Genomic DNA, 27,901 nt, shown 5'->3' on the forward strand with positions numbered 1-27,901 from the left:
GCTTAAGATAAAATATATGGACCCAAAATCTTTATTTAAATCAAACAAAAGGAAAGTTGTGCAAAAAACACCATGTGCCACCTACACCACCAAGTATTGATGTGATGCAAAGACCTCTAAAAGGTGGAAGGGAACAACGTATGGTCCATTGTAATCGGTGGGGTTAACACTTCCCCTGTAAGGCCCTGCTCTCGCATTATTAATTCTCTTCTTGGAAAGTTTTACTCGCCCTAAAAAGGGTGGCCCCACACAGGAACCTCGCCCTATTTCCACCTACAAACACTGCCATTTCCCAGGGTTTTTAGGTGGAAATAGGGATTGGTTCCTGTGTGGGGCCGCCCTTTTTAAGACGAGTAACACTTACCTTGAAAAGGTGGAAGGGAACAACGTATTGTCCATTGTAGCAGGTGGAAGTAAAAACTTCCCCTGTACCTACTCTCGCCCTATTAATTTCCTTCTTGGCAAGTGTTACTCATCCTAAAAAGGGTGGCCCCACACAGGAAGATCTCTCTATATCCACCTAAAAACCCTGAGAAATGGCAGTGTTAGTAGGGGAAAATAGGGAGAGGTTCCTGTGTGGGGCTGCCCTTTTAAGGGTGAGTAACACTTGCCAAGAAGGGAATTAATAATGCGAGAGTAGGGCCTTACAGGGGAAGTTTTTACCCCCACTGGTTACAATGGACCATACGTTGTTCCCTTCCACCTTTTAGAGGTTTTTGCATCACATCAATAATTGGTGGTGTAGGTGGCACATGGTGGTTTTTGCACACCTTTCCTTTTATTTGATTTAAAAAAATGTGGGGGTACATATATTTTATCCTAAGAAAAGTTAAGTTTTAGCTAATGCATATGCTCAATACTTACCTGTGGTCTGATGCAGAGGAATGTCTGTAACTGGGGAGCTGATAGTAGATATGGCACTCCCTTATAGAATAGTGCACAAGTAGGAATCCCAATCCTCGTTATGAATATATTACAAACTTGGCACTCATATGCTGGTGAATCAGTGAATTTTTATTTATGACAGTCCATAACATCACAAATTATTGACGTTTCAGTCCTTCCCAGATCTTCCTCTGAATGTATACTAGACAAAATTATAATATAACACATCAGAAACAAGGAAGTGGATGTCAAGATGGGTTTTACTGTAGTGGTATCAGAAAGAGGTATACATATATACAATATAGTCAATATAAATGTAACGCAGCAAGGTATAATGCTAATATGCTCATGTTATTAATATCGTAGGGGTTATTAGTCTGGAGCATTATTTGGAGAAATAACAGCTTAGTATTAAGAACATAACTGCAACATATCAGAATAATTACAAATTACAGGTGGGTATTCCAGAAAACATACATACTTTAAATAGCATATTTATCCAAAGGAACCATACAATGATTAATTTGTGGTTCACAAGCTGAGAAGAAGTTGTCAAGGGTATAAACCGGATAAAGCAAAACAGAGCATTGCATAAATATGGCATACAGATTCAGCAGTACAATATTAGCAGTACAACACAAGTGTAGAGCAATACAGGTGGAGCAATGGAGGCTACTTACCAGGACTGGTGCGGAGGAGAAAGTAAGTAAGAAGCAGCCAGGTGCCGCGTGGCAGAGCGTGGTGTGCTTGTGACCAAAGCCACTGGAGCGTCTGATGGAAAGTGAAAGTCACATAGCCATAAGTCCAGCCGGAGCTGGAAACGAGCCTGCTGTGACGTCACTTGCGCTGTGCACAGAATGAAGGAGTCGGGAAATGCGCGTCACTGGAATGCATATGCGTTCCAAAGCAGTCCTTGACTTATACTTTTTTCCTATATCTACTTATGTCTTACTATAGTCAACCACTATACATTATTTACTATTTTTCCTTTAAAGGGGCACTCCGGTGGAAAACATTTTTTTTTTTTAAATCAACTGGTGCCAGAAAGTTTAACAGATTTGTAAATTACTTCTATTAAAAAAATCTTTACCCTTCCAGTACTTTCTAGCGGCTGTATTGTACAGAAGAAATTCTTTTCTTTTTTAATTTCTTTTTTTGTCTTGTCCACAGTGCCCTCTGGTGACACATGATGCCCGTATAAGGAGCTGTCCAAAGCAGGAGAAAATCCTCATAGCAAACCTATGCTGTTCTGGACAGTTCCTGACACGAACAGAGGTGTCAGCAGAGAGCACTGTGGACAAGACAAAAAAGAAATTCAAAAAGAAAAGAATTTCCTCTGTAGCATACAGCTGCTAATAAGTACTGGAAGAATAAAGATTTTTTTTAAGAGAAGTAATTTACAAATCTGTTTAACTTTCTGGCACCAGTTCATTTAAAAAAAAAAAAAAAACAATATATATATATATATATATATATATATATATATATATATATATATTCCCATTTATATCCATATTTTCCTTTTTTTTACTTTCTTTTCCTATTCTCTTTTTTAATTTTCTCCATTTAACCCTCTATATACATCCATTCATGTTTTACATTTTTCATTTACTCCTCTATTTCATATCCATTCATTCCTATCTCTTTATTTCTCCCTTTTATATTTTCCTTTTACATTTTCTTTTGTCTTTTCCTCAATTTTTCCTTATTCATTCATACTCTCACTTTCATTTTTGCTAGTTTGTTCTTTGTTCCCATTATTATACTATTAGTACTCCATTCCTCTTATGCATAAGTCCAGGACTGCACACCTGAGCTTTGGAACTAATATGCATTCCAGTGACGCGCATTCCCCGAATCCTTCATTCTGTGCGCAGCGTAAGTGACATCACAGCAGCCTCGTTTCCAGCTCCAGCCAGACTTACAGTTACATGACTTTCATTTTCCGTCAGGTGCTCCAGTGGCTTCCAGGCTCTTCAGCGCGGCACCTGGCTGCTTCTTACTTATTTTCAACTCTGCACCAGTCCTGGTAAGTAGCCTCCTGTATTGCTCTCCACATGTATTGTACTGCTAATATTGTACTGCTGAATCTGTATGCCATATTTATGCAATGCTCTGTTTTGCTCTATCCAGTTTATACCCTTGACAACTTCCTCTCAGCTTGTGAACCACATATTAACCATTGCATGGTTCCTTTGGATAAATATGCTATTTAAAGTATGTACCTCTTTTTGGAATACCCACCTGTAAAAATGTAATTATTCTGATATGTTGCAGTTATGTTCTCAATACTAAGCTGTTATTTCTCCAAATAATGCTCCAGACTAATAACCCCTACGACATTAATAATATGAGCATATTACCATTATACCTTGCTGTGTTATATTTATATTGACTTTATTGGATATATTGTAAGGATTTCTCCCTGGGGATAGCCCTGAGATCGTCCTTGACACCGCCACAGGACACGTTTCCACTTCAATCAGCAGGCAAACAATGGTACTTTATGCAAGTCCAGCCCCACGCCAGCTTTATTAGACAGGTTGCAGGATAAATAAAAACATAACACAAGAACAAACAAAACCCTAGACCGTCCAGCCACAAACTAAACTAAACCCAGCATGCCCTGTCTATCAACTGGTGGGCTTTTCCCAGCCAGTTAAACTTATGCCTCCTGCAACCTTCTACGCACTGTTCACACACAGCGTTTGCAACGTCTTGCTGTGTGTCTCTTCCAGACTTGGGGCCACTCACAGCTCGGGCTGTGTGTCCCTCACCAGGACCCCTGCCTCTCCCTACAGCCACCTTGCTATTTTCTGGGGAGAGCCTAGACTACACTGTCTGACTTCCTTGAAAGCACATTTCCTCTTTCTGCTACCTCATTAATTAGGCCGCCAGGGTTAGCTAGGGAAATTCACACTTTCCTTGCCACACATATCCCCCCCCCCCCTTCTGCTCAGACCACCGGGAAGGAGCCCTTGTATTCAAAAGGCAGAGTCCAACTGCCTTTCCTTTTCCTTGAACAACTTCGTCCAACAGGTTTTGAGGCACTTGGCTTACTTCCTCAGCTGATTTTATATGCACCACTTCAATAGCACACCCTTCTTTCATTCGCATTTTTATCAGCCACCAAGCACAAGACTTTTAGTCACCTTTGACAAATTACTTGTAAAAGGCTCTATTCATGTCACACCTTTCCATGGTGGCCAACCAAGCCTGTATCACCCATTTGCAGGACTTCTGCAGTTACCTCTGGTTTAGCTTCTGGCTCAGAGAACTTCTCTGCCTCAGCATTTTCATTTCATTCATTGGGGAGGAGGGGGGGGAGAAGGTGAGCAGCGCCCGCGGGTCACTTATGATTAGTTCCCTGATCTGGGGACAGTGCGCTGCGGATGACAATTCATTCGCTCCCTGATGTGGGAACTGTGGGGTGAGAAGCTGGGAGAATCATGATAGCGCTGCGGCTGACATGTCACTAATTCCCCCGCCATGCTGCCACTCGCCCCTAGTCTGCTGCAACCTCTGCCTGAGGAATTTAGGCCTCTGCCACTCAATTGTGCTTGTCCTGGCACTTCTCTGCCTGACATACTTAGTGGGTATATGAGGGGAGTACAATACGCTCTACTACGCTTAACCCCTTAAGGACCGAGCCCTTTTTCACCTTAAGGACCAGAGCATTTTTTGCAATTCTGACCACTGTCACTTTAAACATTAATAACTTTGGAATGCTTTTAGTTATCATTCTGATTCCGAGATTGTTTTTTCATGACATATTCTACTTTAACTTAGTGGTAAAATTTTGTGGTATCTTGCATCCTTTCTTGGTGAAAAATCAAGAAGGAAAATGGATATTCAAAATAAATTTTTTTTGGGTTCACATATACAATATGTCTACTTTATGTTTGCATCATAAAATTTATGAGTTTTTACTTTTGGAAGACACCAGAGGGCTTCAAAGTTCAGCAGCAATTTTGAAATTTTTCACAAAATTTTCAAACTCGCTATTTTTCATGGACCAGTTCAGGTTTGAAGTGGATTTGAAGGGTCTTCATATTAGAAATACTCCATTATAAAAACTACACCCCCCAAAGTATTCAAAATGACATTCAGTAAGTGTATTAACCCTTTAGGTGTTTCACAGGAATAGCAGCAAAATGAAGGAGAAAATTCAAAATCTTCATTTTTTACATTCGCATGTTCTTGTAGACCCAATTTTTGAATTTTTGCAAGGGGTAAAAAGGAGAAAATTTTTACTTGTATTTGAAACCCAATTTCTCTCGAGTAAGCACATACCTCATGTCTATGCTAATTGTTCAGTGGGCGCAGTAGAGGGCTCAGAAGGGAAGGAGCGACAAATGGTTTTTGGGGGGCATGTCACCTTTAGGAAGCCCCTATGGTGCCAGGACAGCAAAAAAAAAAAACATGGCATACCATTTTGGAAACTAGACCCCTCAGGGAACGTAACAAGGGGTAAAGTGAACCTTAATACCCTACAGGTGTTTCACGACTTTGCATATGTAAAAAAAATTTATTTTTTTACCTAAAATGCTTGGTTTCCCAAAAATTTTACATTTTTAAAAAGGGTAATAGCAGAAAATACCCCCCAAAATTTGAAACCCAATTTCTCCCGATTCAGAAAACACCCCATATGGGGGTGAAAATTGCTCTGCTGGCGCACTACAGGTCTCAGAAGAGAAGGAGTCACATTTGGCTTTTTGAAAGCAAATTTTGCTCTGGGGGCATGCCGCATTTAGGAAGCCCCTATGGTGCCAGAACAGCAAAAAAAAAACACATGGCATACCATTTTGGAAATTAGACCCCTTGGGGAACGTAACAAGGGGTAATGTGAACCTTAATACCCTACAGGTGTTTCACGACTTTTGCATATGTGAAAAAATTTTTTTTTTTTACCTAAAATGCTTGTTTTCCCAAAAATGTAACATTTTAAAAAAAGGTAATAGCAGAAAATACCCCCCAAAATTTGAAGCCCAATTTCTCCCGAGTACGGCGATACCCCATATGTGACCCTAAACTGTTGCCTTGAAATACGACAGGGCTCCAAAGTGAGAGCGCCATGCGCATTTGAGGCCTAAATTAGAGACTTGCCTAGGGGTGGACATAGGGGTATTCTACGCCAGTGATTCCCAAACAGGGGGCCTCCAGCTGTTTTAAAACTCCCAGCATGCCTAGACAGTCAGTGGCTATCTGGCAATACTGGGAGTAGTTGTTTTGCAACAGCTGGAGGCTCCGTTCTGGAAACAGTGGCGTACCAGACGTTTTTCATTTTTATTGGGGAGGGGGGCTGTGTAGGGGTATGTGTATATGTAGTGTTTTTTACTTTTTATTTTGTGTTAGTGTAGTGTTTTTAGGGTACAGTCGCACGGGCGGGGGTTCACAGTAGTTTCTCGCTGGCAGCTTGAGCTGCAGCTCAAACTTGCCGCAGCTCAAACTTGCAGCCGGATACTTACTGTAATCCTCCGCCCATGTGAGTGTACCCTGTACGTTCACATTGGGGGGGAAACATCCAGCTGTTGCAAAACTACAACTCCCAGCATGTACAGTCTATCAGTGCCTGCTGGGAGTTGTAGTTTTGCAACCGCTGGAGGCTCCGTTTTGGAAACAGTGGCGTACCAGACGTTTTTCATTTTTATTGGGGAGGGGGGCTGTGTAGGGGTATGTGTATATGTAGTGTTTTTTACTTTTTATTTTATTTTTTGTTAGTGTAGTGTTTTTAGGGTACAGTTGCACGGGCGGGGGTTCACAGTAGTTTCTCGCTGGCAGTTTGAGCAGCGGCAGAAAATTTGCCGCAGCTCAGACTTGCAGCCGGATACTTACTGTAATCCTCCGCCCATGTGAGTGTACCCTGTACGTTCACATGGGGGGGGGGGGGGAAATACCTCCAGCTGTTGCAAAACTACAACTCCCAGCATGTACGGTCTATCAGTGCATGCTGTGAGTTGTAGTTTTGCAACAGCTGGAGACACACAGGTTGTGAAACACCGAGTTTGATAACAAACTCAGTGTTTTGCAACCAGTGTGCCTTCAGCTGTTGCAAAAGCTACAACCCCCAGCATGTACGGACAGCGGAAGGGCATGCTGGGTCTTGTAGTTATGCAACAGCCGGAGGCATACTACATTGGCTGGGGATGCTGGGGATTGTAGTTATGCAACAGCTGGAGACACACTGGTTTGCTACTTAACTCAGTGTGCCTTCAGCTGTTGCAAAACTACAACTCTCAGCAGTCACCGACAGCCAACGGGCATGCTGGGAGTTGTAGTTATGCAACCACCAGATGCACCACTACAACTCCCAGCATGCACTTTAGCTGATTGTGCAAGCTGGGAGTTGTAGTTATACAACAGCTGAAGGTACACTTTTCCATAGAAAGGATGTGCCTCCAGCTGTTGCAAAACTACAAGTCCCAGCATGCCCATAAGGGCATGCTGGGAGTTGTGGTGGTCTGCCTCCTGCTGTTGCATAACTACAGCTCCCAGCATGCCCTTTTTGCATGCTGGGAGCTGTTGCTAAGCAACAGCAGGAGGCTGTCACTCACCTTCTGCTGCTGCTCCACGATGCCGCCGCACAGGTCAATCCCTCAACGCCGCGATCGCTCCTGGGGCCCCGATCCCAACAGGGACGCCAGGGATCGGGGTCCCCAGCACCGGGGGTCGTCTTCCCGCACCGGCTCACGTCCTCCGGAAGAGGGGCGGAGCGGGTTGCGGGAGTGACACCCGCAGCAGGCGCCCTGATTGGTCGGCCGGGAATCCGGCCGACGAATCAGGGCGATCGTGAGGTGGCACCAGTGCCACCTCACCCCTGGTGGCTCTGGCTGTTCCCAATCAGCCAGTAATTCTGGGTCACTGGAGACCCGATTGACCCGGAATCACCGCAGATCGCTGGACTGAATTGTCCAGCGATCTGCGGCCATCGCCGACATGGGGGGGCATAATGACCCCTACTGGGCGATATGCCACGATGCCTGCTGAACGATTTCAGCAGGCATCCGGCTCCGGTCCCCAACCGGCTAGCGGTGGGGACCGGAATTCCCACAGGCGTATGGATTCGCCCTCGGTCCTTAAGGACTCGGAATCCATACGCCCTATGTCCTGAAGAGGTTAAGGTAAAAAAAAACAGGTTGCATCCTTAAATGGGCACTGTCATCAACTGTTTTTTTTTATATGTTGTAGTACATATGTACTACAGCATATCTCTAATATATATATATATATATATATATTTTTTTTTTTTATTAAAATGTTTAAAATGACATTTGAAAACCGACCACTAGGGGTCTCCCTCCTAGTGGCCGGCTGTAGGCTGGCGTGGCATCACGCCTGAATTCGGACCGATGACGGCCGGGTAATCGGTCCAAATACATTCAGCCTGCGCTCACTCCCTGCCTGTCAATAAGACAGGTGGGAGCGAGCGCATTGGCTCCTTGGCCACTGGCCGGGAGGCCACTCCTCCCGCACATGTCGCCGCTTCTGCTGTCCCTGCACGCCGCAGTATGTATGCATGTTTTGGGGGGGAACGGCCCCGATCAGCCAGTAATTCAGGGTCATCGGGTCACTGGAGACCCGATTGACCCGGAATCCGCCGCAGATCGCTGGACTGAATTGTCCAGCGATCTGCGACAATCGCCGACATGGGGGGACATAATGACCCCCCTGGGCGATATGCCGGGATGCCTGCTGAACGATTTCCGGCTAGCGGCGGGGGCCGGAAATGCTCAGGGCGTATCCATACGCCCTTGGTCCTTAAGGACTTGGAAACGGGGGCGTATGGATACGCCCTATGTCCTTAAGGGGTTAAAACAGTATTTGTCTACAACACCAGCAGGTGTGTACATTTGGCCGGCTTTCACAGTATCTAGGCCCTTAAGACTTTAACAGGAACAAAATAGTACACCATTTAGATGTATGTATGTGGTATGCACTTAGGAGGACAATGCACTCCAGTATGCTTAAAACATTATTTGTTTACAACATCAGGCGGTGTGTACTTTTGGCTGGCCTTTCACAGCATGGGTGTCAAACGTGCGGCCCGCGGCCCACAATGAATATCTTTGCGGCCTGGCAAAGATATTCATTGCTCTGGTCAGGGCTCCCGTCACATTCGGGGCCCCCCTGTGTCCCGAAAAATCTTTTCAGGACACAAGGATGCCCCGGTTACCTCTCTGCGGCCCTGCGTTAACTTTTAAAACGCCGGGGCCGCTGGGAAGGTAGCGCACACATGAAAGTCACTGACGAGAAGAGCAGTGAGGAGGACGCAAGGGTATGGTAAGTCACCACTCACCAGCACGTCATGTTCGGTGTTCCGACCACTGCTTCTATGGTCCTGGGACCTACTGCTATGGCCCATAGGCCTTAGCAGTAGAACGTGACCCCTGACCTGAGGAGTGGTGGTCAGAACACTGAAGTGGGGCAGTAAATAGGCATACAGCCTCCATCCATATACTGTATATGGCTGAAGGCTGTATGTCTGTGGAGGAACTGCACTGCACCTAATGTGGGAAACTATAGGGCACCCAATGTGTGGGAATATACTGCACCTTATGTGAGGAACTATACTGCACCTAATGTGGGGAACTATACTGCACCTATTGTGGGGAACTATACTGCCAACCTAATGTGGGGGAACTGTACTGCACCTAATGTGGGGGAACTGTACTGCACCTAATGTGGGGGAACTATACCGCACCTAATGTGGGGGAACAGTACCGCGCCTAATGTGGGGGAACAGTACTGCACCTAATGTGGGGGAACAGTACTGCACCTAATGTGGGGGAACAGTACTGCACCTAATGTGGGGGAACAGTACTGCACCTAATGTGGGGGAACAGTACTGCACCTAATGTGGGGGAACAGTACTGCACCTAATGTGGGGGAACAGTACTGCACCTAATGTGGGGGAACAGTACTGCACCTAATGTGGGGGAACAGTACTGCACCTAATGTGGGGGAACAGTACTGCACCTAATGTGGGGGAACAGTACTGCACCTAATGTGGGGGAACAGTACTGCACCTAATGTGGGGGAACAGTACTGCACCTAATGTGGGGGAACAGTACTGCACCTAATGTGGGGGAACAGTACTGCACCTAATGTGGGGGAACAGTACTGCACCTAATGTGGGGGAACTGTACTGCACCTAATGTGGGGGAACTGTACCGCACCTAATGTGGGGAACTATATTGCACGTAATGTGGGGGAACTATACTGCACCTAATGTGGGGGAACTATACTGCACCTAATGTGGGAAACTATACTACCAACCTAATGTGGGGGAACTGTACTGCACCATGTGGGGGAACTATACTGCACCTAATGTGGGGGAACTATACTGCACCTAATGTGGGGGAACTATACTGCACCTAATGTGGGGAACTATACTGCCAACCTAATGTGGGGGAACTGTACTGCACCTAATGTAGGGGAACTGTACTGCACCTAATGTGGGGAACTATACTGCACCTAATGTGGGGAACTATACTGCATGTAATGTGGGGAACTATACTGCACGTAATGTGGGGAACTATACTGCACGTAATGTGGGGGAACTATACTGCACGTAATGTGGGGGGACTATAGTGCACCTAATGTGGGTAACTATACTGCCAACCTAATGTGGGGGAACTATACTGCACCTAATGTGGGGAACCTATACTGCACCTAATGTGGGGAAACTGTACTGCACAGTCTTGTGCAGAGGGGCATGGGGTCTTGTTCAATGGGGGCATGGAGTGTTGTACAAAAGGGGCATGGGGTCTTGTGAAGGGGGGTCTTGTGAAGGGGGTCATGAGGTGTTGTGCAAGAGGGGCATGGGGTCTTGTGCAAAGGGGGCATGGGGTCTTGTGCAGGGGGGGCATGGGGTCTTGTGCAGGAGGGAATGAGATGTTGTGCAGGGGGACATGGGTTGTTGTGCAAAGGGGACATGAGGTGTTGTGCAGGGAGGGCATGCTGCCCACATAAACTTAAACCTTGTGTTTTTGGCCCATGTTAGCCTTTGAGCTTGACATGCTTGTTTCACAGTATCTAGGCCCTTAAGACTTTAACAGGAACAAAATAGTACACCACTTAGGTGTATGTATGTGGTATGCACTTATGAGGGGAGGACAATGTGCTCCAGTACACTTTAAACAGTAATTGTGTACAACACCAGCAATACACACCAGTGCCGCAGAACACAGCCACTGTTTACTACACCCAAAATGCACTTTTCCTCTCAATCTGACTTCCTTCCCTATCAGTGCTTTTAGGCTGTATTTGGGCTTGAGGTGAACCGCTGCTGTAAAAATGCTTTTCTGAGGGGCTAGTTGCCTCCCGAGAGAGAAGTGGATCGACAGTGATACTTCCTATACGCTGAACTGACCTACCTGTAAGAAATTGCACATAACGTGTAAACTGCTTTGTTGTAGATTCTTTTATTCTATTTTGCTTTTCTGTATTTTGTATTTTCTTACAAAATTGAATAAACTATGTTTGAAAAAAAAAAAAAAAAAATGCTTTTCTGTGCAACACACACTGCTCTCTGTCCCTCTCTCTGTGCAACAGAACGCTGATGTGACTGGGAGGTGAATCGCTGCTGGAAAAATGCTTTTCTGTGCAACACACAGCGCTGTCTGTCCCTCTCTCTCTCTCTCTCTCTCTCTCTGCATTAAAAGGCTGATGTGACTGGACACAAGATGGGGACATCATAGGGTTGGCTGGCTGCTGGTAGGCTGTGATTTAGGGTCATCCTGCCTACCCTTGTTCCCGCCTTCCAAGAGTTCCTTGCCTCATGTCCTCACATGTGGATCTGCCATTTTAGATGCCCTGGAGCCTGAACCTCACTAAATGGAGTTTAATGAAGTGATTTGCGGCGATATTCTCATTTGTTGGAAATTAAATTTTTCCTGAAATTCGGAACGAATTTGGATTTGTCAGATTTGATTCGCTCATCCCTAATAGGAATATAAACAGCTGGTTTAGATGATTTTAGATATGAGCTTCATTCAAAATACAGCATCTATTTCTCATACATGGGCAACTATGAAGTATATTAATATCCAAGGGAAATTTACCTTACTATGTAATATATTTTTGTTTCTATATATTAATATATAATATTATCTTTCTCTGTTCATATTTATGTTATGATTCATTCTAAATATAATTTTTTGTATTAAACAGTATACTGTGGTTACTTAATAGATTCAGACTACAAACTGTCTCCTCTGTAGTCAGGTTATATATATATATATATATATATATATAATATATCTTCTCTTACACCATGTTACCACATGGTAAATTGTTTTGTTGTACATCCTGCACTAAAAATTTGCAACTAAATTTAGAACAAGTTAATGGGGCTTTACAAATCTATAGAAAACCCTATAGGACACAAAGCCCTAACTAACACAACAAAATGTACTATATTATATGTATTTTGCTGTATACTAAGAATTTTGCTGTAAACTAAGAATCTGCAACCATATCTGCAACATACTATTGATCCTTCCGCCGCTTATTGTGTTGGATAGTACACAGCATGCTGCAGGCTCAGAACATTACAGCCTGTAACACTCACATTTCAGAAGACAGGAACTCCGGTGGATGTGGATCCGCTGGACCTGTGTGGCAGATGACGCTGACCATACCAGGGAGCAGAGTCTAAGGTGCCGCTGGTTTTCAGCCCGCCGCAAAGCGGGATGGACTTGCTGCGGCAGACGGCACCCAGGTTGCTACCCCTGGCATGGCTCGACCACACAGGCGGCTGAGGAGATGCAAGGCACAGGAGGGATAAGGCAGCTCGTAGTCAGGATAGCAGAAGGTCCATGCAGGCGGCAAAGTAGCGTAGTTGGGATGTAGCAGGAGTTCAGTAGCAGGCGGCAGAGGAGCAAGGTCAAGTCACAGAGCAAAGGATCAGATACACAGTAAGGCAACTCTCAGGAATGCTTTCTCTCAGGCACAAGGCAACAAAGATCCAGCAGGATGGATCCGAGTGAGGAGGGTGGAGGAATATATCAATGAGCACCAGGTGAATTACACTGAGTGCACTGGCCCTTTAAATCTTAAAGCTCTGGCGCATGTGCCCTAGGGAACGGGGACACGTGAGCTGGAGCAGAGAGGCAGAGGCTGGGGCAGGAGAAGCACAGGGTGAGTGATGGCCTGGGGCTCGCATTCCGGCAGCAGCAGGTAACGCGATCATGCGCTCACAGCCAGCGTGTGCAGCCGGAGCACATAACGTAACACAGCCTAGTTTGGTGACAGGGTAAGAAAGACATTTCTCAGTGTAGAAGAGAATGATATCACACTACAGGGTAAAGATAGAGAATGTGTAGTATTTACCACAATATAGTTTGCCCTGATGGCACAGTGATCACACAGCAGAAGGGAGAAATATATTCATATCTGAAGATCTATGGCTATGCTATAAATGTTCAAAGGTGGGGGCAGCTGCATAGGCTTTAAAAAGTACCTGTCACCAAATGAACTGTTCTAAACTAATTCTATGTTCCCTAACTACTCCTAACCCCCCCCCCCCCCCCCCTTCAGCCATTAAAAAATATCAGAGCTTTAGCCCCTTAAAGACATAGGACATAAATGTACGTCCTGGTGCCCTGGAACTTAACGCACCAGGACATACATTTACATCCTGTACATGACCGCGAGCAGGACCCGCCGGTAATGGCGCACATCAGCGATCTGCCATAATGGCAGACAGAGGTGCCCTGACCTGCCTCCGGCCATCTCCACGGGACTTCTGCTCTGGTCTGAGATCAAGCAGACCAGAGCAGAAAATCAACGATAACACTGATCAGTGATATGCCCTATGCATAGCACTGAACAGTATTAGCAATCAAGTGATTGCTATAAATAGTCCCCTAGGGGAATATTAAAGTGTAAAAAAATAAAAGTAAAAAAAATGAAAAAATTTAAAAATCCCCTCCCCCAATAAAAATTGTAATTGTCACTTTTTCCCGTTTTACCCCCAGAAAGTGTAAAAAAAAAAACAAAAAAAAAATATATATATATATATATATATATATATATATATATATATATATCATTTATTTAATTTTTTTTGGTATCGCCACATGCATAAATATCTGAACTATCAAAATATAATGTTATTGATCCCGTATGATGAACGGCGTAAACATAAAAAGAAAAAGAGTCCAACATTGCTGCTTTTTTGTCATATAATATTAGTAAAAAAAATGTTATTTAAAGTTTCATATAAGCAAATGGGGTATCAAAAAAAAAGTACAGATCACGACGCAAGAAAATTAGCCCTCATACCGCTGCTTATACGGAAAAATGAAAAAGTTATAGGTCGTCAAAATAGTGGGATTTTAAACACACTAACTTGGTAAAAAAGTTTAAGATTTTTTTTAAAGTGGTACAATAATAGAAAAGTATGTAATTATGGGTATCATTTTAATTGTATTGACCCACAAAATAAAGAAAATATGTCATTTTTTAATGTAAATTGTACACTATATTAATATTATAATAATATTGGTGACAGGTACTCTTTAATTGAGGGATGCTGTAAAGCTACATGCAAGTATAGCCACCTTTACTTTAAAGCAGATGCAAAAACATCCTCTGGGGCTTTTGAACTGCAAGAAGTGAACAGGGGATTCCCATCCTCTCAGTAGGATATTCTTTAGGAGGTTATAGTATTAATGCCCTAGATGAGAATACCCATTTAAGTGTTTTCTACTTTATTGTATTGCTTATAGATTTCTGTTAACATGACACATTTAAAATATGTATGTGTGTGTGTAAATATATAATATGTGTGATGTGTGTAATTTTTTTATTCTTTTCTAGTGTTCTGTAACATGCGGCATTGGTTTTCAGAAAAGAACACTGCAATGTATAGAAAAGCATGTTTCAGGAAAATCTAGAGATTTATCTGCCAAAAAATGCTTAAACCTGGAAAAACCAATTGTAGAACTTGAAAAAGTCTGTAAACAGCCTGAATGTCCAAGATACCCATTCCAGCCTGTGATCATTCATCCACGAGGAGCCTGGTATTCTTCTCCATGGTCTCAGGTAATATAATTGTAATATATCGCATAGAGCTGGGCGGTTTGACCAAATATGTGTATCACTGTATTTTTTTAACTTATGGCGGTTCCACGGTATATAACGGTATTTCTCCCTGCCCCCCCAATCATGTATGACCCACGGCTAATACTGGACATCACCGATTGCAGTGATGCCCGGCATTAACCCTTCAGATGCTGCGATCAAAGTTGATCGCCGCATCTAAAGTGAAAGTAAACTTTGCTGGTTAACTCAGTGGAGCTGTTCGGGACCAACACGATTAAATCGCAATGCCTCCTACATGCCTCCTCGCTGTCCGATCGCCGAATGACTGCTCCATGCCTGAGATCCAGGCAGGAGCAGTCGAGCGGCGATAACACTGATCAGTGCCAGGCTATTGCCTGGCAGTGATCAGTGTAGAAGTTCAGTGTGTGCAGTGTTATAGTCTCCTATGGGAAAATAAAGTGTTAATAAAGATCATTTAACCCCTTCTATAATAAAAGTCAGAATCACCTCCCTTTTCCCAAAAAAAAAAAAAAAGTGTAAATAAAAATAAACATATGTGGTATCGCCGCGTGCGTAAATGTCCGAACTATAAAAATACATCATTAATGAAACCGCACTGTCTATGGCGTACATGTAAAAAAAATTCCAAAGTCCAAAATAGCGTATTTTTGGTCACTTTTAATACCATTAAAAAGTTAATAAAAGGTGATCAAAAAGTCCAATCAAAACAAAAATGATACCGATAAAAACGTCAGATCACGGCACAAAAAATGAGCCCTCATACATCCCCATATCCGGAAAAATAAAAAAGTTATAGATGTCAGAAGAGGACATTTTTAAACGCATTCATTTTCCTACATGTAGTTATGATTTTTTCCAGAAGTACGACAAAATCAAACCTATATAATCAGGATACCATTTTAACTGTATGGACCTACAGAATAAAGAGAAGGTGTCATTTTCACCGAAAAATGCTCTCTGTTGAAACGGAAGCCCCCAAAATTTACAAAATGGCATTTTTTCTGTAACACTCACATTTCTGAAGACAGATGGATGTGTATCCGCTGGACCTGTGTGGCAGATGACTCGGACTGTACCAGGGAGCGGAGTCTAAGGTGCCGCTGGTTTTCACCAGAGCCCGCCGCAAAGCGGGATGGACTTGCTGTTGACGGCGAGACCCAGGTCGCTACCCCTGGCACGGTTCGACTGTACATGCGGCTGAGGAGATGCGAGGCACAGGAGGGATAAGGCAGCTCGCAGTCTGGATAGCAGAAGGTCAGGGCAGGCGGCACAGTAGCGTAGAGACGTAGCAGAAGGTCGGTAGGCAGGCGGCAGAGGAGCAAGGTCGAGTCACAAAGCAAGAGATCAGATACACGGCAAGGCAATAACAGGAATGCTTTCTCTCAGGCTCAAGGCAACAAGAATCCGGCAGGAAACTGAGGAGGGTGGAAGAATTTATAAACAAGCATACTAATGAGCATACTGGCCCTGCGCTTACGGCCAGCGTGTGCGGACGGAGAGCATAACGTAACATTTTCTTCAATTTTGTCGCACAATGATTTTAATTCCTATTTCGCTGTGGATTTTGGGATAAAATGACAAATGTCACTGCAAAGTAGAATTGGTGGCACAAAAAATAAGCCATAATATGGATTTTTAGGTGCAAAATTGAAAGTGTTATGATTTTTAAAAGGTGATGAAGAAAAAATGAAAATGCAAAAATGGAAAATACCCTGCGTCATTAGGGGTTAAAGGGGTACTCTGATGGGAAATAATTTTTTCAAATCAACTGGTGCAAGAATGTTAAATGATTTGTAAATTATGTACAATGGAGTGGGAATATAGGGGAGAGCACTCCTGTATATACACAATTAAATATGACAGAATGAAAGGATACGTCCGCTGGGCTGCTTGGGGATCCAGTGAAACATGTGACACCTGCGGGGTGCAGTAAAGTATCAAGTAGAAAAACTAAAAAGAAACGATAGCACTCACCGCTCAGCAGGTGTCTAGACATCCGGAAGTCCGGGAACACTGGGAAGGATGTTAGGTCTCGCCTAAGCGCTCAGAGGCTACGCTGGTTGTTGCACGCGACAGTGCGTGCTTCTTCCGGCCTCTCCAATTACGTCATTGTGCTGCGTCTTTTATGTCATGGACTGTAGAGGTAACCATGACAGCAGGTAAAAAATGACGCTCGGCTCATGCGCAGAACTTGCTAATAGTGAAAAACTAAACAAACTAAGGAAAAAACGTGAAGATAAAAACAGGTAAGGAGTGAAATAGCAGATTAAGGCTAGAAAAATGTTTACATGGTAATGATAAGGGGCTAGACCATTATATTCCATATAAGAACGGGGACATGTCAACACGGTCATTAAAACCAGTGGGACCGTGGGCATTACATTCTAATATTTAACGGGTTTCCCTCTATAATTCCCTCTGTCACCTCCCTGGTGTACATGTGTCATGCGTTCAAGACCTCCAAACTTGAGGACACTGGTTTGATTAGTGTCACATACAGCCAGATGTTCGGCTAGTCTAGTGATACCTTTTACTATCTTTAGGGCATATAGATGTTCTCGGAAGCTAGTGCAAAGCTGGTGCTTAGTTTTCCCTTTATAAAACATGTTACATGGGTACAAGGGCATTGGAAGCCCCACAAATCTGGGGGGGGATAGCATTGTAACTGGGTGTGGCTTTGAAAAAATGCAGAGCCATAAGCGGGGAGGGACTAAAAGAGGCAGGACCACTCAATTTTGCATGACAATACAGGCTCCTCATCACAGGTACCTTCAGGGAGCAGTGAATTCAAGAGATAGGGATCCGTCAGGACTGTGGGAGGTAGGCTGAGTGTGTAAGGTCAGTACGAGGGATCAGTGTAGGCACCATTGACACCTTGACGAAACAGGGTGTACATGTATGCGGTGGTAGCAGTCTGGGTGTATGATGTGTGCTTACAAGCTGAGCGCTCTTTATTTATTGCTAATGTCGGACATCAGTGATCACGTCCCTCCCCTAATAAAAGTGTAAGCAAAAATAAACATATTTGGTATCGTTTCATGTGGAAATGACAGAACTATTAAAATATAACATTAATGAAACTGCATGGTGAATGGTGTAAACATAAAAAACGACCTAAATCCATAATTGCTGATTTCTGGTCACTTCACATACCAGAAAAAAGTTTATTAAAAGTCAAAAAGTCCCACCAAAACAAAAATTATACCAGTAAAAACTAAAGACCACGGAGCAAAAAATAAGTCCCATAAGTAAAAGCCTTATAGAAGAGGAAAATTTTAAAGGGGTACTCCGGCGCTAAAACATCTTATCCCCTATCCAAAGGATAGGGGATAAGATGCCTGATTGCAGGGGTCCCGCCGCTGGCGACCCCCGTGATCTCGCTCACGCTCCGGGGGCTGATTCTAACGGGGTGCGGCGTGGAAGATCACGGGGGTCCCCAGAGTATGTTTTTCTGAAATGGTTTTTGGGGGGCATGTTGTAGCCCCTATGGTGCCAGAACAGCAAACCCCCCCCCCCACATGGCATACCATTTTGGAAACTAGACCCCTCGGGGAATGTAACATGGGATAAAGTGAGCCTTAATACCCCACAGGTGTTTCATGACTTTTGCAAATGTAAAAAAAAAAAATTAAATTTTTACCTAAAATGCTTGTTTTCCCAAAAATTTGACATTTTTAAAAAGGGTAATAGCAGAAAATACCCCTCAAAATTTGAAGCCCAATTTCTCCTGATTCAGAAAACACCCCATATGGGGGTGAAAAGTGCTCTGCTGGCGCACTACAGGTCTCAGAAGAGGAGTAGTCACATTTGGCTTTTTGGAAGCAAATTTTGCTCTGGGGGCATGCCGCATTTAGGAAGCCTCTAAACCACATGGCATACCATTTTGGAAACTAGACCCCCTCGGGGAACGTAACAAGGGGTTAAGTGAACCCCACAGGTGTTTCACGACTTTTGCATATGTAAAAAAAAAAAAAATTTTACCTAAAATGCTTGTTTTCCCAAAAATTTTACATTTTTAAAAAGGGTAAAAGCAGAAAATACCCCACAAAATTTGTAACACAATTTCTCCCGAATATGGCGATACCCCATATGTGACCCTAAACTGTTGCCTTGAAATACGACAGGGCTCCAAAGTGAGAGCGCCATACGCATTTGAGGCCTAAATTAGGGACTTGCATAGGGGTGGACATAGGGTAATTCTACACCAGTGATTCCGAAACAGGGTGCCTCCAGCTGTTGCAAAACTCCCAGCATGCCTAGACAGTCAACGGCTGTCCGACAATACTGGGAGTTGTTGTTTTGCAACAGCTCCGTTTTGGAAACAGTGGCATACCAGACATTTGTCATTTTTATTGGGGAGGGGGGCTGTGTAGGGGTATGTGTATATGTAGTGTTTTTTTACTTTTTATTTTATTTTGTGTTAGTGTAGTGTTTTTAGGGTACAGTCGCACGGGCGGGGTTCACAGTAGTTTCTCGCTGGCAGTTTGAGCTGCGGCAAAAAATTTGCCGCAGCTCAAACTTGCAGCCGGATACTTACTGTAAACCTCCACCCATGTGAGTGTACCTTGTATGTTCACATTGGGGGGGAACATCCAGCTGTTGCAAAACTACAACAGACCGTACATGCTGAGAGTTTTAGTTTTGCAACAGCTGTAGGCACACTGGTTATGTATCACTGATTTTGTGACCTAACTCAGAGTTTCACAACCATTGTGCCTTCAGCTGTTGCAAAACTACAACTCTCAGCAGTCACCGACAGCCAACGGGCATGCTGGGAGTTGTAGTTATGCAACCAGCAGATGCACCACTACAACTCCCAGCATGCACTTTAGCTGTTTGTGCAAGCTGGGAGTTGTAGTTATACAACAGCTGAAGGTACACTTTTCCATAGAAAAAATGTGCCTCCAGCTGTTGCAAAACTATGCCCATAAGGGAATGCTGGGAGTTGTGGTTGTCTGCCTCCTGCTGTTGCATAACTACAGCTCCCAGCATGCGCTTTTTGCATGCTGGGAGTTGTTGCTAAGCAACAGCAGGAGGCTGTCACTCACCTCCTGCTGCTGCTTCGGGACACAGGTCAGTCCCTCGCCGCCGCCGCCGCCGCTCCTAGGGCCCCGATCCCAACATTGACACCGGGGATCGGGGTCCCCAGCTCCCGGGGTCCACATCCCGCACCCACTCACGTCCTCCGGAAGAGGGGCGTAGCGGGTTGTGAGAGTGACACCCGCAGCAGGCGCCCTGATTGGTCGGCCGGTAAACCGACCGACGAATCAGGGCGATCATGAGGTGGCACCAGTGCCACCTCACCCCTGCAGGCTATGGCTGTTCCCAATCAGCCAGTAATTCCGGGTCACTGGAGACCCGATTGACCCGGAATCGCCGCAGATCGCTGGACTGAATTGTCCAGCGATCTGCGGCCATCGCCGACATGGGGGGGCATAATGAACCCTACTGGGCGATATGCCACGATGCCTGCTGAACGATTTCAGCAGGCATCCGGCTCCGGTCCCCAACCAGCTAGCGGTGGGGACCGGAATTCCCACGGGCGTATGGATACGCCCTCGGTCCTTAAGGACTCGGAATGCAGGGCGTATCCATACGCCCTATGTCCTGAAGAGGTTAAGGTAAAAAAAAACAGGTTGCATCCTTAAATGGGCACTGTCATCAACTGTTTTTTTTTATATGTTGTAGTACATATGTACTACAGCATATCTCTAATATATATATATATATATATATATTTTTTTTTTTTTTTTATTAAAATGTTTAAAATGACATTTGAAAACCGACCACTAGGGGTCTCCCTCCTAGTGGCCGGCTGTAGGCTGGCGTGGCATCACGCCTGAATTCGGACCGATGACGGCCGGGTAATCGGTCCAAATACATTCAGCCTGCGCTCACTCCCTGCCTGTCAATAAGACAGGTGGGAGCGAGCGCATTGGCTCCCTGGCCACTGGCCGGGAGGCCACTCCTCCCGCACATGTCGCCGCTTCTGCTGTCCCTGCACGCCGCAGTATGTATGCATGTTTTGGGGGGGGGATCGTGGTTTTAAACGCGGGTTGCGGGAGAGCGGGGTTCGGGGTTTTAACACCAGGCGGGTGGGGGGGGATGGGGGCTATGCAGGGTAGCGTGGCCCTAACTTAATGACCTATTGTTTTCAACACAGGGTGCCTCCAGCTGTTTCACAACTACAATTACCAGCATGCCCTGACAGCCAATAGATGTCAGGGCAAGCTAGGGGTTGTAGTGGTGAAACAGCTGGAGGCACCCTGTATAGCTGAACTAAGGGCAGACGTGTTGGCCCCAGCAGGCATCAGTGACGTCGTGCCTGCTGGGGGAAGTCTGCCTGGTAGTGAGCACACTACCAGGCAGACAAAAAGGCGTTTTTATATAGTAAAAAAAAATTTAAAGCAGGGAGGGGGTTAGGGAGAGATGGGCAATAGGCAGGGGCAGAAAAATAGTAAAAGAAGATGGTGGGAGCTACCCATTAAGGGGTTAAAATAAAAAAAGGTTGCATAGTCTAAAATCACCTTGGTAAAATGGCTCTCCATCTGTTGCAAAGCTGCAGGCATGATGAGAGTTGTATTTTTGTAAAAGCTGGAGAGCCACAGATTGGGGCACAGTTTTACCCATCATCACTGCAGAACTTACAAGGGACACAGATCTGATGGGACAGTCAGACAGATACACAATTATATAATGACTCACAGGAGACGTCTTCTCTGTTGTCTTTCCTTTTCTTCTTCATCTGGTCCAGATGCCGTGTCTTCTTCCATCTTCTCTGCAGAGGCTGATGCCCGGACATCAATGGTTACTTAATCAGCAGATCTTCATCCGCTGTATGACAACAATAATCATTATAGCCCTGTCAAACATCATTCCCCCTAAAAATCATACTGCCAGACAGAATGCCCCCTCAAAATAATACTGTCAGACACTGTTACTTCTGTTACAGTTACTTCCCACCCCTGTACTGTCCTCCTCCAGATCAACTTTCACCTGCAGACCCCTAAGGGCTCCTCCACACTGTGGACATTCAGTTGCGAAATGTCTTCTTGCAGCAGCCAAAGCCATTGGTGGTAGGAGTGCATGGACGTATACCATCTTTATTGATGCAGTCTGGCAGAATTCTAGTGGCAGAATGAACATCCACCAAAAGAACATGTTTGTTCTTTGGCTTGATGTTCATTCTGCTGGAGGAATTCCGCTGCACAGAGCAACAGAATCCAATTGAAAACAATTGGATTCTGCAGCAAGCTGATTTCTATCAGCAGAATGTCCTCAATGTGGATGGGCCCTTAGCCCTCTTCATGATTCATCCTTCCCCTCCTCCTTTAGACTCCCAAGTCCTCCTCCAGACTTCTCTCCCCCCCCCCCCGACCCCTCAGTCCTCCTCCTTAACACTTTTGCAACCTTCCCCTTACCTCCCGAGTCATCCTTCATTTTAACTTTTGTGCCCTTTTCCTCTCTCTCCATCCTTCTTTCAATTTTTGTGCCCCTTCTCCCCTCTTCCCCATCATTCTTCTTCTTTTACCTTTTGTGCCTCTTCTCCTCCCTCCTCCCAGACACCACCTCTCTGCCCTTTCACACTCTCTTTCACACTTTATTCCTCCCCAGACCCCTCTGCACCCTACTTCCCCTACCCCAGACCCCTCTTCACCCTTCTTCCTCTCCACCAGACTCCTCTGCAACCTTCCCCTTCCCTTCCCAGTCATCCTTCATTTTAACTTTTGCGCCCCTTGTGCCCTTCTACTCTCTCCCCCATCCTTTCAATTTTTGTGCCCCTTCTGCCCTTTTCCAACATCATTCTTCTTCTTTTACCTTTTGTGCCTCTTCTCCTCCCTCCCCCCAGACACCACCTCTCTGCCCTCTCATCTTGTGCTGGAGGCAGGCTGCAGCAGCACACGGCGCTCCACATTCTTCCTCCTGCTGAGAGCAGAGAAGACGGGGCAGGGATGCATCCGTGACGTCAGAGGCGTGCCTGCGCACGGACATCCTCTGCCTTTAAAGCTGCAGTGTCCCTGCCTCGGCTTACTATTGTAAATGCCTGGGGCGGAGGAGTGGCCAGCAGCGAGGCCACTGAGCATTTAATTCGGCAAAGTCTGCAGGCAGAACTGGAGGGGGTTCCGCAATGATCTGTCCCCCCACATGATTTTCTGGAGGGATGTGTCCGTCCCCCCCCCCCCCCCCCCCCCCGATTCCTGTGCATGGGCACACTATATAGTACACTAAAAAGGTGCTCCTGCATGTAATTAGGTAATATTCTGAACTACACCTCCTAATCGGCAGAAATCTGCACATATGTTGTATTGGCCAATTACAGGTCTCAATATTTGATTTTTTTCTTTTCTTAAATTTGATGTAGTCCGAGTTGGTTCTTTTTTTCCTATAAGTTACTACTGGTTGTTTTTCGGCTTCTTCTTTTAGATCTTGATCATTTTCAAGAAAATACCAGTAACGCCTCACTGTATTATTAATTTGACGATTCATCTGAGTATAAGCAAATGAGAAGATGTATCTTTTGTCCTGAATTTTTTACGTGTATTGTATAACATATCTTTTCATTCCATGGTTTTAACTTTATTATAAGCGGACTCGATTATGGGAATCGGATATCCTCTTTCCGCTAATCTGTTTTTTTGTTCTCTAGCTTGCTGTTTGTATCTGGTAGGGTCACTGTTAATTCTTTTGAGCTGGATAAATTGGCTGAAAGGAATACCCCTTTTAGTATGTATGGGGTACAAACTCTTTTATAATGTAAGAGGGAGGCTTTCTAGGTTGACTGACACCAGATGATATGTGTCCTGCCAGCAAAGATTATTTAAGACATTGTTAGAATCTTTCAGATAAGAGGGAACTGTTTTAAGTAAGGGCCGCAGGGCCCAATCCAAATATTTAGAGAGGTACTCGGTTGCGGATCCGATCCCGGCCACAATAGGGCGGCCTGGAAGATCAGTCCGTGACTTGTGTACCTTGGTAAGGAGGTACCAGGTGTTTTTTTTTTAGGGTAAGTAGGTAGTAGTTTTTCTGCGGTTAAACGATCCAACACTCCTTTTTCAGTGTACCGTCTTAACAATGATCTCAAAGCATTCAAAGATTTCATGGTGGGATCTCTGGCAAGGCGCTTGTACACATTCTCATCTGAGAGTTGTTTAATAGCTTCTTTGTAATATTGTTTAGTGTGCATCACCACCGTAGCCCCTCCTTTATCTGCTCTTGGGACGATAAGATTGTCTTGAGTAGCAAGCCAATCTAAAGCCCATTTTTCCTTTGTTGTCCAATTATTATCTATTTCTGGGTAAATGAGACATTTGACATCCTTAAGGACTGCTTTAATAAACAGATCTAGGGGGGGTTCCTGGGATTACAGGGGGATTGTAAGTGGAGGGCTTACCTCCTATGAATCTACCTGAAGTAGGTACTGCCTCAGAAAAAAACGAAACTTCAGCCACTAATTCTGCAAGAGCTCTCGTGCATTGATTATCAAGCTCATCAAAGCCCTCTACCATACTGAAGCCGAGTGGACCTATATTACAAGGAAATTCACTCTCAGGGGTTTCTACATGCAAAGGATATTTATTTTTGTTCTTAAACATTTTGTACAGATTCATTTTTCTAGCGGCTCTGAATAAATCCACCTCAAACTGAGTGAAGTTGAAATCTTCATGGAGCCCATAATATAAGCATTTAGATAGTACCATCGATACGTCTGGTGGGATCTCAATCCCTGAAATATTTATAACATTATCCGGAACTACTGATTCCAGGACACTGATTTCCTCTTGTATTGGAATCTGTTTGGATTTCCTCCTCTTGCCTTTCCCCAATCAGGTTTCCCTCCTAAAGGGACCTCTTCTCCTCTTTCTCCTGGATGATGGGGGGATCTTTGGAGGGCTCGTCCGAGGCACTGGTGTCCGAGTCCGTTGTCCAGTAGTCTAGACTCCTTTTTTTCTTTTAAAATTGACGTCTTCTACCTTTGAATCCACCTCTGTTACAATTCTGGTTTCTCCATGAGAAGACCATATTGAGATTATAATCTCTTTTGTCGCAGAGAAATTTATCGCATTTGCGTTCTTTTAATTCGGCTTGGACCACTCTCATTTTCTTTTCTAAATTAGCTAGGAATGTATTAACTTGTTGTTCAGACAGTCTAGTTTTTTGAATCTGCAGAGGTCTTCTGCAATTTTGGCATATTCGAGCTGGTTTTGTTCCAGAATTAGCGCAAGTAGATTATTAGCATGCGACATATGCGCCTTCTTCCAAGTTTCCATAAAGGTGGTATTTTCCTGAAATTGCAATGGAGTTTTGATGAAGAAAGAGGGCAGGGTCCAGCTCCCAGGAAAACGGATAAAATGCTAAATTTTTATTCAAGCCATTAAAATTGAGTGAACAAAAATAGAGGGGGGGAGATAAAATCATAGCAGAAACGCCGACGCGTTTCGGACCATATAGTCCTTAATCATGGAGTTTTGACCCTAAGCCCTCTAAGTACTGGTTCGCTCTCTTGATAAGCTTTTAATGAGTTGACCGTCCAGAAAAGTTTTATCTCCTTATCTGCCAAATTGGTAATTCTATGCTCCAAAGCTTTAACACTTAAAACTCTGACTCCCTCTACGGTATTGCACGCCGAGAAAAAGGCTTCGGCGTCCTGCCTTCCTGTGTCACTGGTTCATGCTGGCTCCGCATTTTGTGAATCAGTTTCCATCATTGGTGTGTTATTTGAACGTGTGCTCATCTAAGAAGGAGTAAGTTCATCACGTATGTACAATGGAGTAGGAATATAGAGGAGAGCACTCCTGTATATACATAACTAAATACGACAGAATGAAAGTATACGTCCGCTGGGCTGCTTGAGGATCCAGTGAAACATGTGACACCTGCGGGGTGCACGCAATCAAGGTAAAGTATTAAGTAGCAAAACTAAAAAGAAACAATAGTATGTACTCCCCGCTCAGCAGGTGTCTAGACGTCCGGAGGTCCAGGAACACAGGGCAGCATGTCAGTTCTCACCGAAGCGGTTAGAGGCTACGCCGGTCGTTTCATGCGACATTGTGCGCTTCTTCCGGCCTCTCCAATTACGTCATTGCGCTGTGTCTTTTATGTCATGTGACTGTAGAAGTTACCATGACAGCAGGTAAACAATGACGCTTGGCTCATGCGCAGAACTTGCTAATAGTGAAAAACTAAACAAACTAAGGAAAAAATGTGAAGATAAAAATTATTTCTATAAAAAAAAAAGTAATCCTTTCAGTACTTATCAGCTGCTGTAAACTACAGTGGAAGTTCTGTCTGACCACCGTGCTCTTTGCTGACACCTCTGTCCATATCAGGAACTGTCCAGAGCAGGAGCAAATACCGATAGCAAACCTCTTTTGCTCTGGACAGTTCCTGACACGGACAGAGATGTCAGCAGAGAGCACTGTGGTAAGACAGAAAAGAACAACTCCACTTCCTCTGAGCATCCAGCAGCAGATAAGTACTGGAAGGATTAAGATTTTTTTAATAGAAGTAATTTACAAATCTGTTTAACTTTCAGGAGCCAGTTGTTTTTCACCAGAGTACCCCTTTAAGCCAAAGCCTGCTTCAAGAAAGTCATAAGTCCTGTTCCAGTTGCCTCCTACCTGAGACAGAAATTGTCACAAAAAAGTTTGTATCCATTCCACAGTGTGAGGGCAGCAACCTTAAAGTTCCAGCTCTAAAAAGTAGCTCTATACTAGCTAGACGAGGAGAACACTGAACAAGAAGCCTTCTGGGTACACTAATCTCTTAAGTGACTGAACATAGGGTTTTGTGTGGCAAACCCTTAAATAAAAATACAATTATCTGCACCACAGTAAGCCAACCTGTGTAGGCCCTTCCCAGTAGAGAGCATCTAATTGAACTATTTCCGTATCTTATCTGCAACTGAATTTACAGTATTAACACTATCTACAAATATGAAAAGGACACTGGAGACTTATCAGTCAGTATATCTGCTAGTAAAGCAAATCTTAAAGAAACAATCAGGATAAAAAGTGTAACATACTATTCTGTGCTAAAAAGACTGTGTCATGATTGGATTTGTACAGAATGTTAAGTAAAGTGTAAGGTTGTTTCCACATTACAGAAATGTCTCGATTTCTCATTCTTGCACTTCTCACTATGGGGATAAGTCCTTTGACAGAAGAGTACTTGGGCTCACAGGGACAAACAGGTTAACAACAGCACCCTGCTATGTAAAATCACTATCTGCATCCCCAATGGACAACTACTCCACACTACCTAGCACTACAACCTTACTTATGTGAAACATTTTTTTCATAAAGCAAATCGGGTAGCAAGTAAAGCAGAGCTGAAAAACAGGAGAGCATATAAGCCCATGTCTAGATTGGGCTAGGGATCATGATTTCAGTCAAATCTTTTTTTTTTTTTTATCTCCATAGTCTTTCCAGCACCAACATCTAAGGCTTTTTGTTAGCATGTAAATAAGGCTCAGGGGGCATTCTTCAGCACGGCAAGAGCCCAGGTGAGTCCAACCCATGTCCTCGTTATCACTCTTGACACACATGCATCCACCTACTTCATTTGACTGACAGTCACTAGATAAAGAGGACATGGGTTTGAGTTACCCGGGCATTTGCTGTGCTGGGGAATAATCCCTGGGCACTTTAGCCTAATTTGCATATTAACAAGAAGGCTAGTATCCTGGTGCTGGAAAGGAATATGGAGATAATAAAGGGATGCCCGTAATATTGATAAGAAGTCTTATCTAGCCATGGACTTATGTACACTTATGTTTTCCTGCTGACAGGTCCACTTTAAAGGGGCACGCCGCTTTAGACAAACTTATCTCTACAGGATAGGGGATAAATGTCTGAGCACGTGGGGATCGACCTCTGTGACCCCCCCCCCCCCATTCAATCTACCAAACAGAGCCCAATCTCTCACTTCTGGAGCAAGATCACATGGA

General features: G+C 44.4%; 1 protein-coding gene across 2 annotated transcripts in view; it reads left to right on the forward strand.

Moving 5' to 3' along the window:
* ADAMTS16 (ADAM metallopeptidase with thrombospondin type 1 motif 16) overlaps positions 1–27,901 on the forward strand; it is a 263,619-nt gene that overhangs the window by 217,125 nt on the left and 18,593 nt on the right. For both annotated transcript variants that reach the window (XM_056520819.1, XM_056520820.1), the window contains one exon: positions 14,710–14,934. In XM_056520819.1, the coding sequence (XP_056376794.1) occupies positions 14,710–14,934 (225 nt within the window). The remainder of the gene's footprint in view (positions 1–14,709; positions 14,935–27,901) is intronic.

Source organism: Hyla sarda, chromosome 5 (genome assembly GCF_029499605.1).
Source record: "Hyla sarda isolate aHylSar1 chromosome 5, aHylSar1.hap1, whole genome shotgun sequence".
Taxonomy (NCBI): domain Eukaryota; kingdom Metazoa; phylum Chordata; class Amphibia; order Anura; family Hylidae; genus Hyla; species Hyla sarda.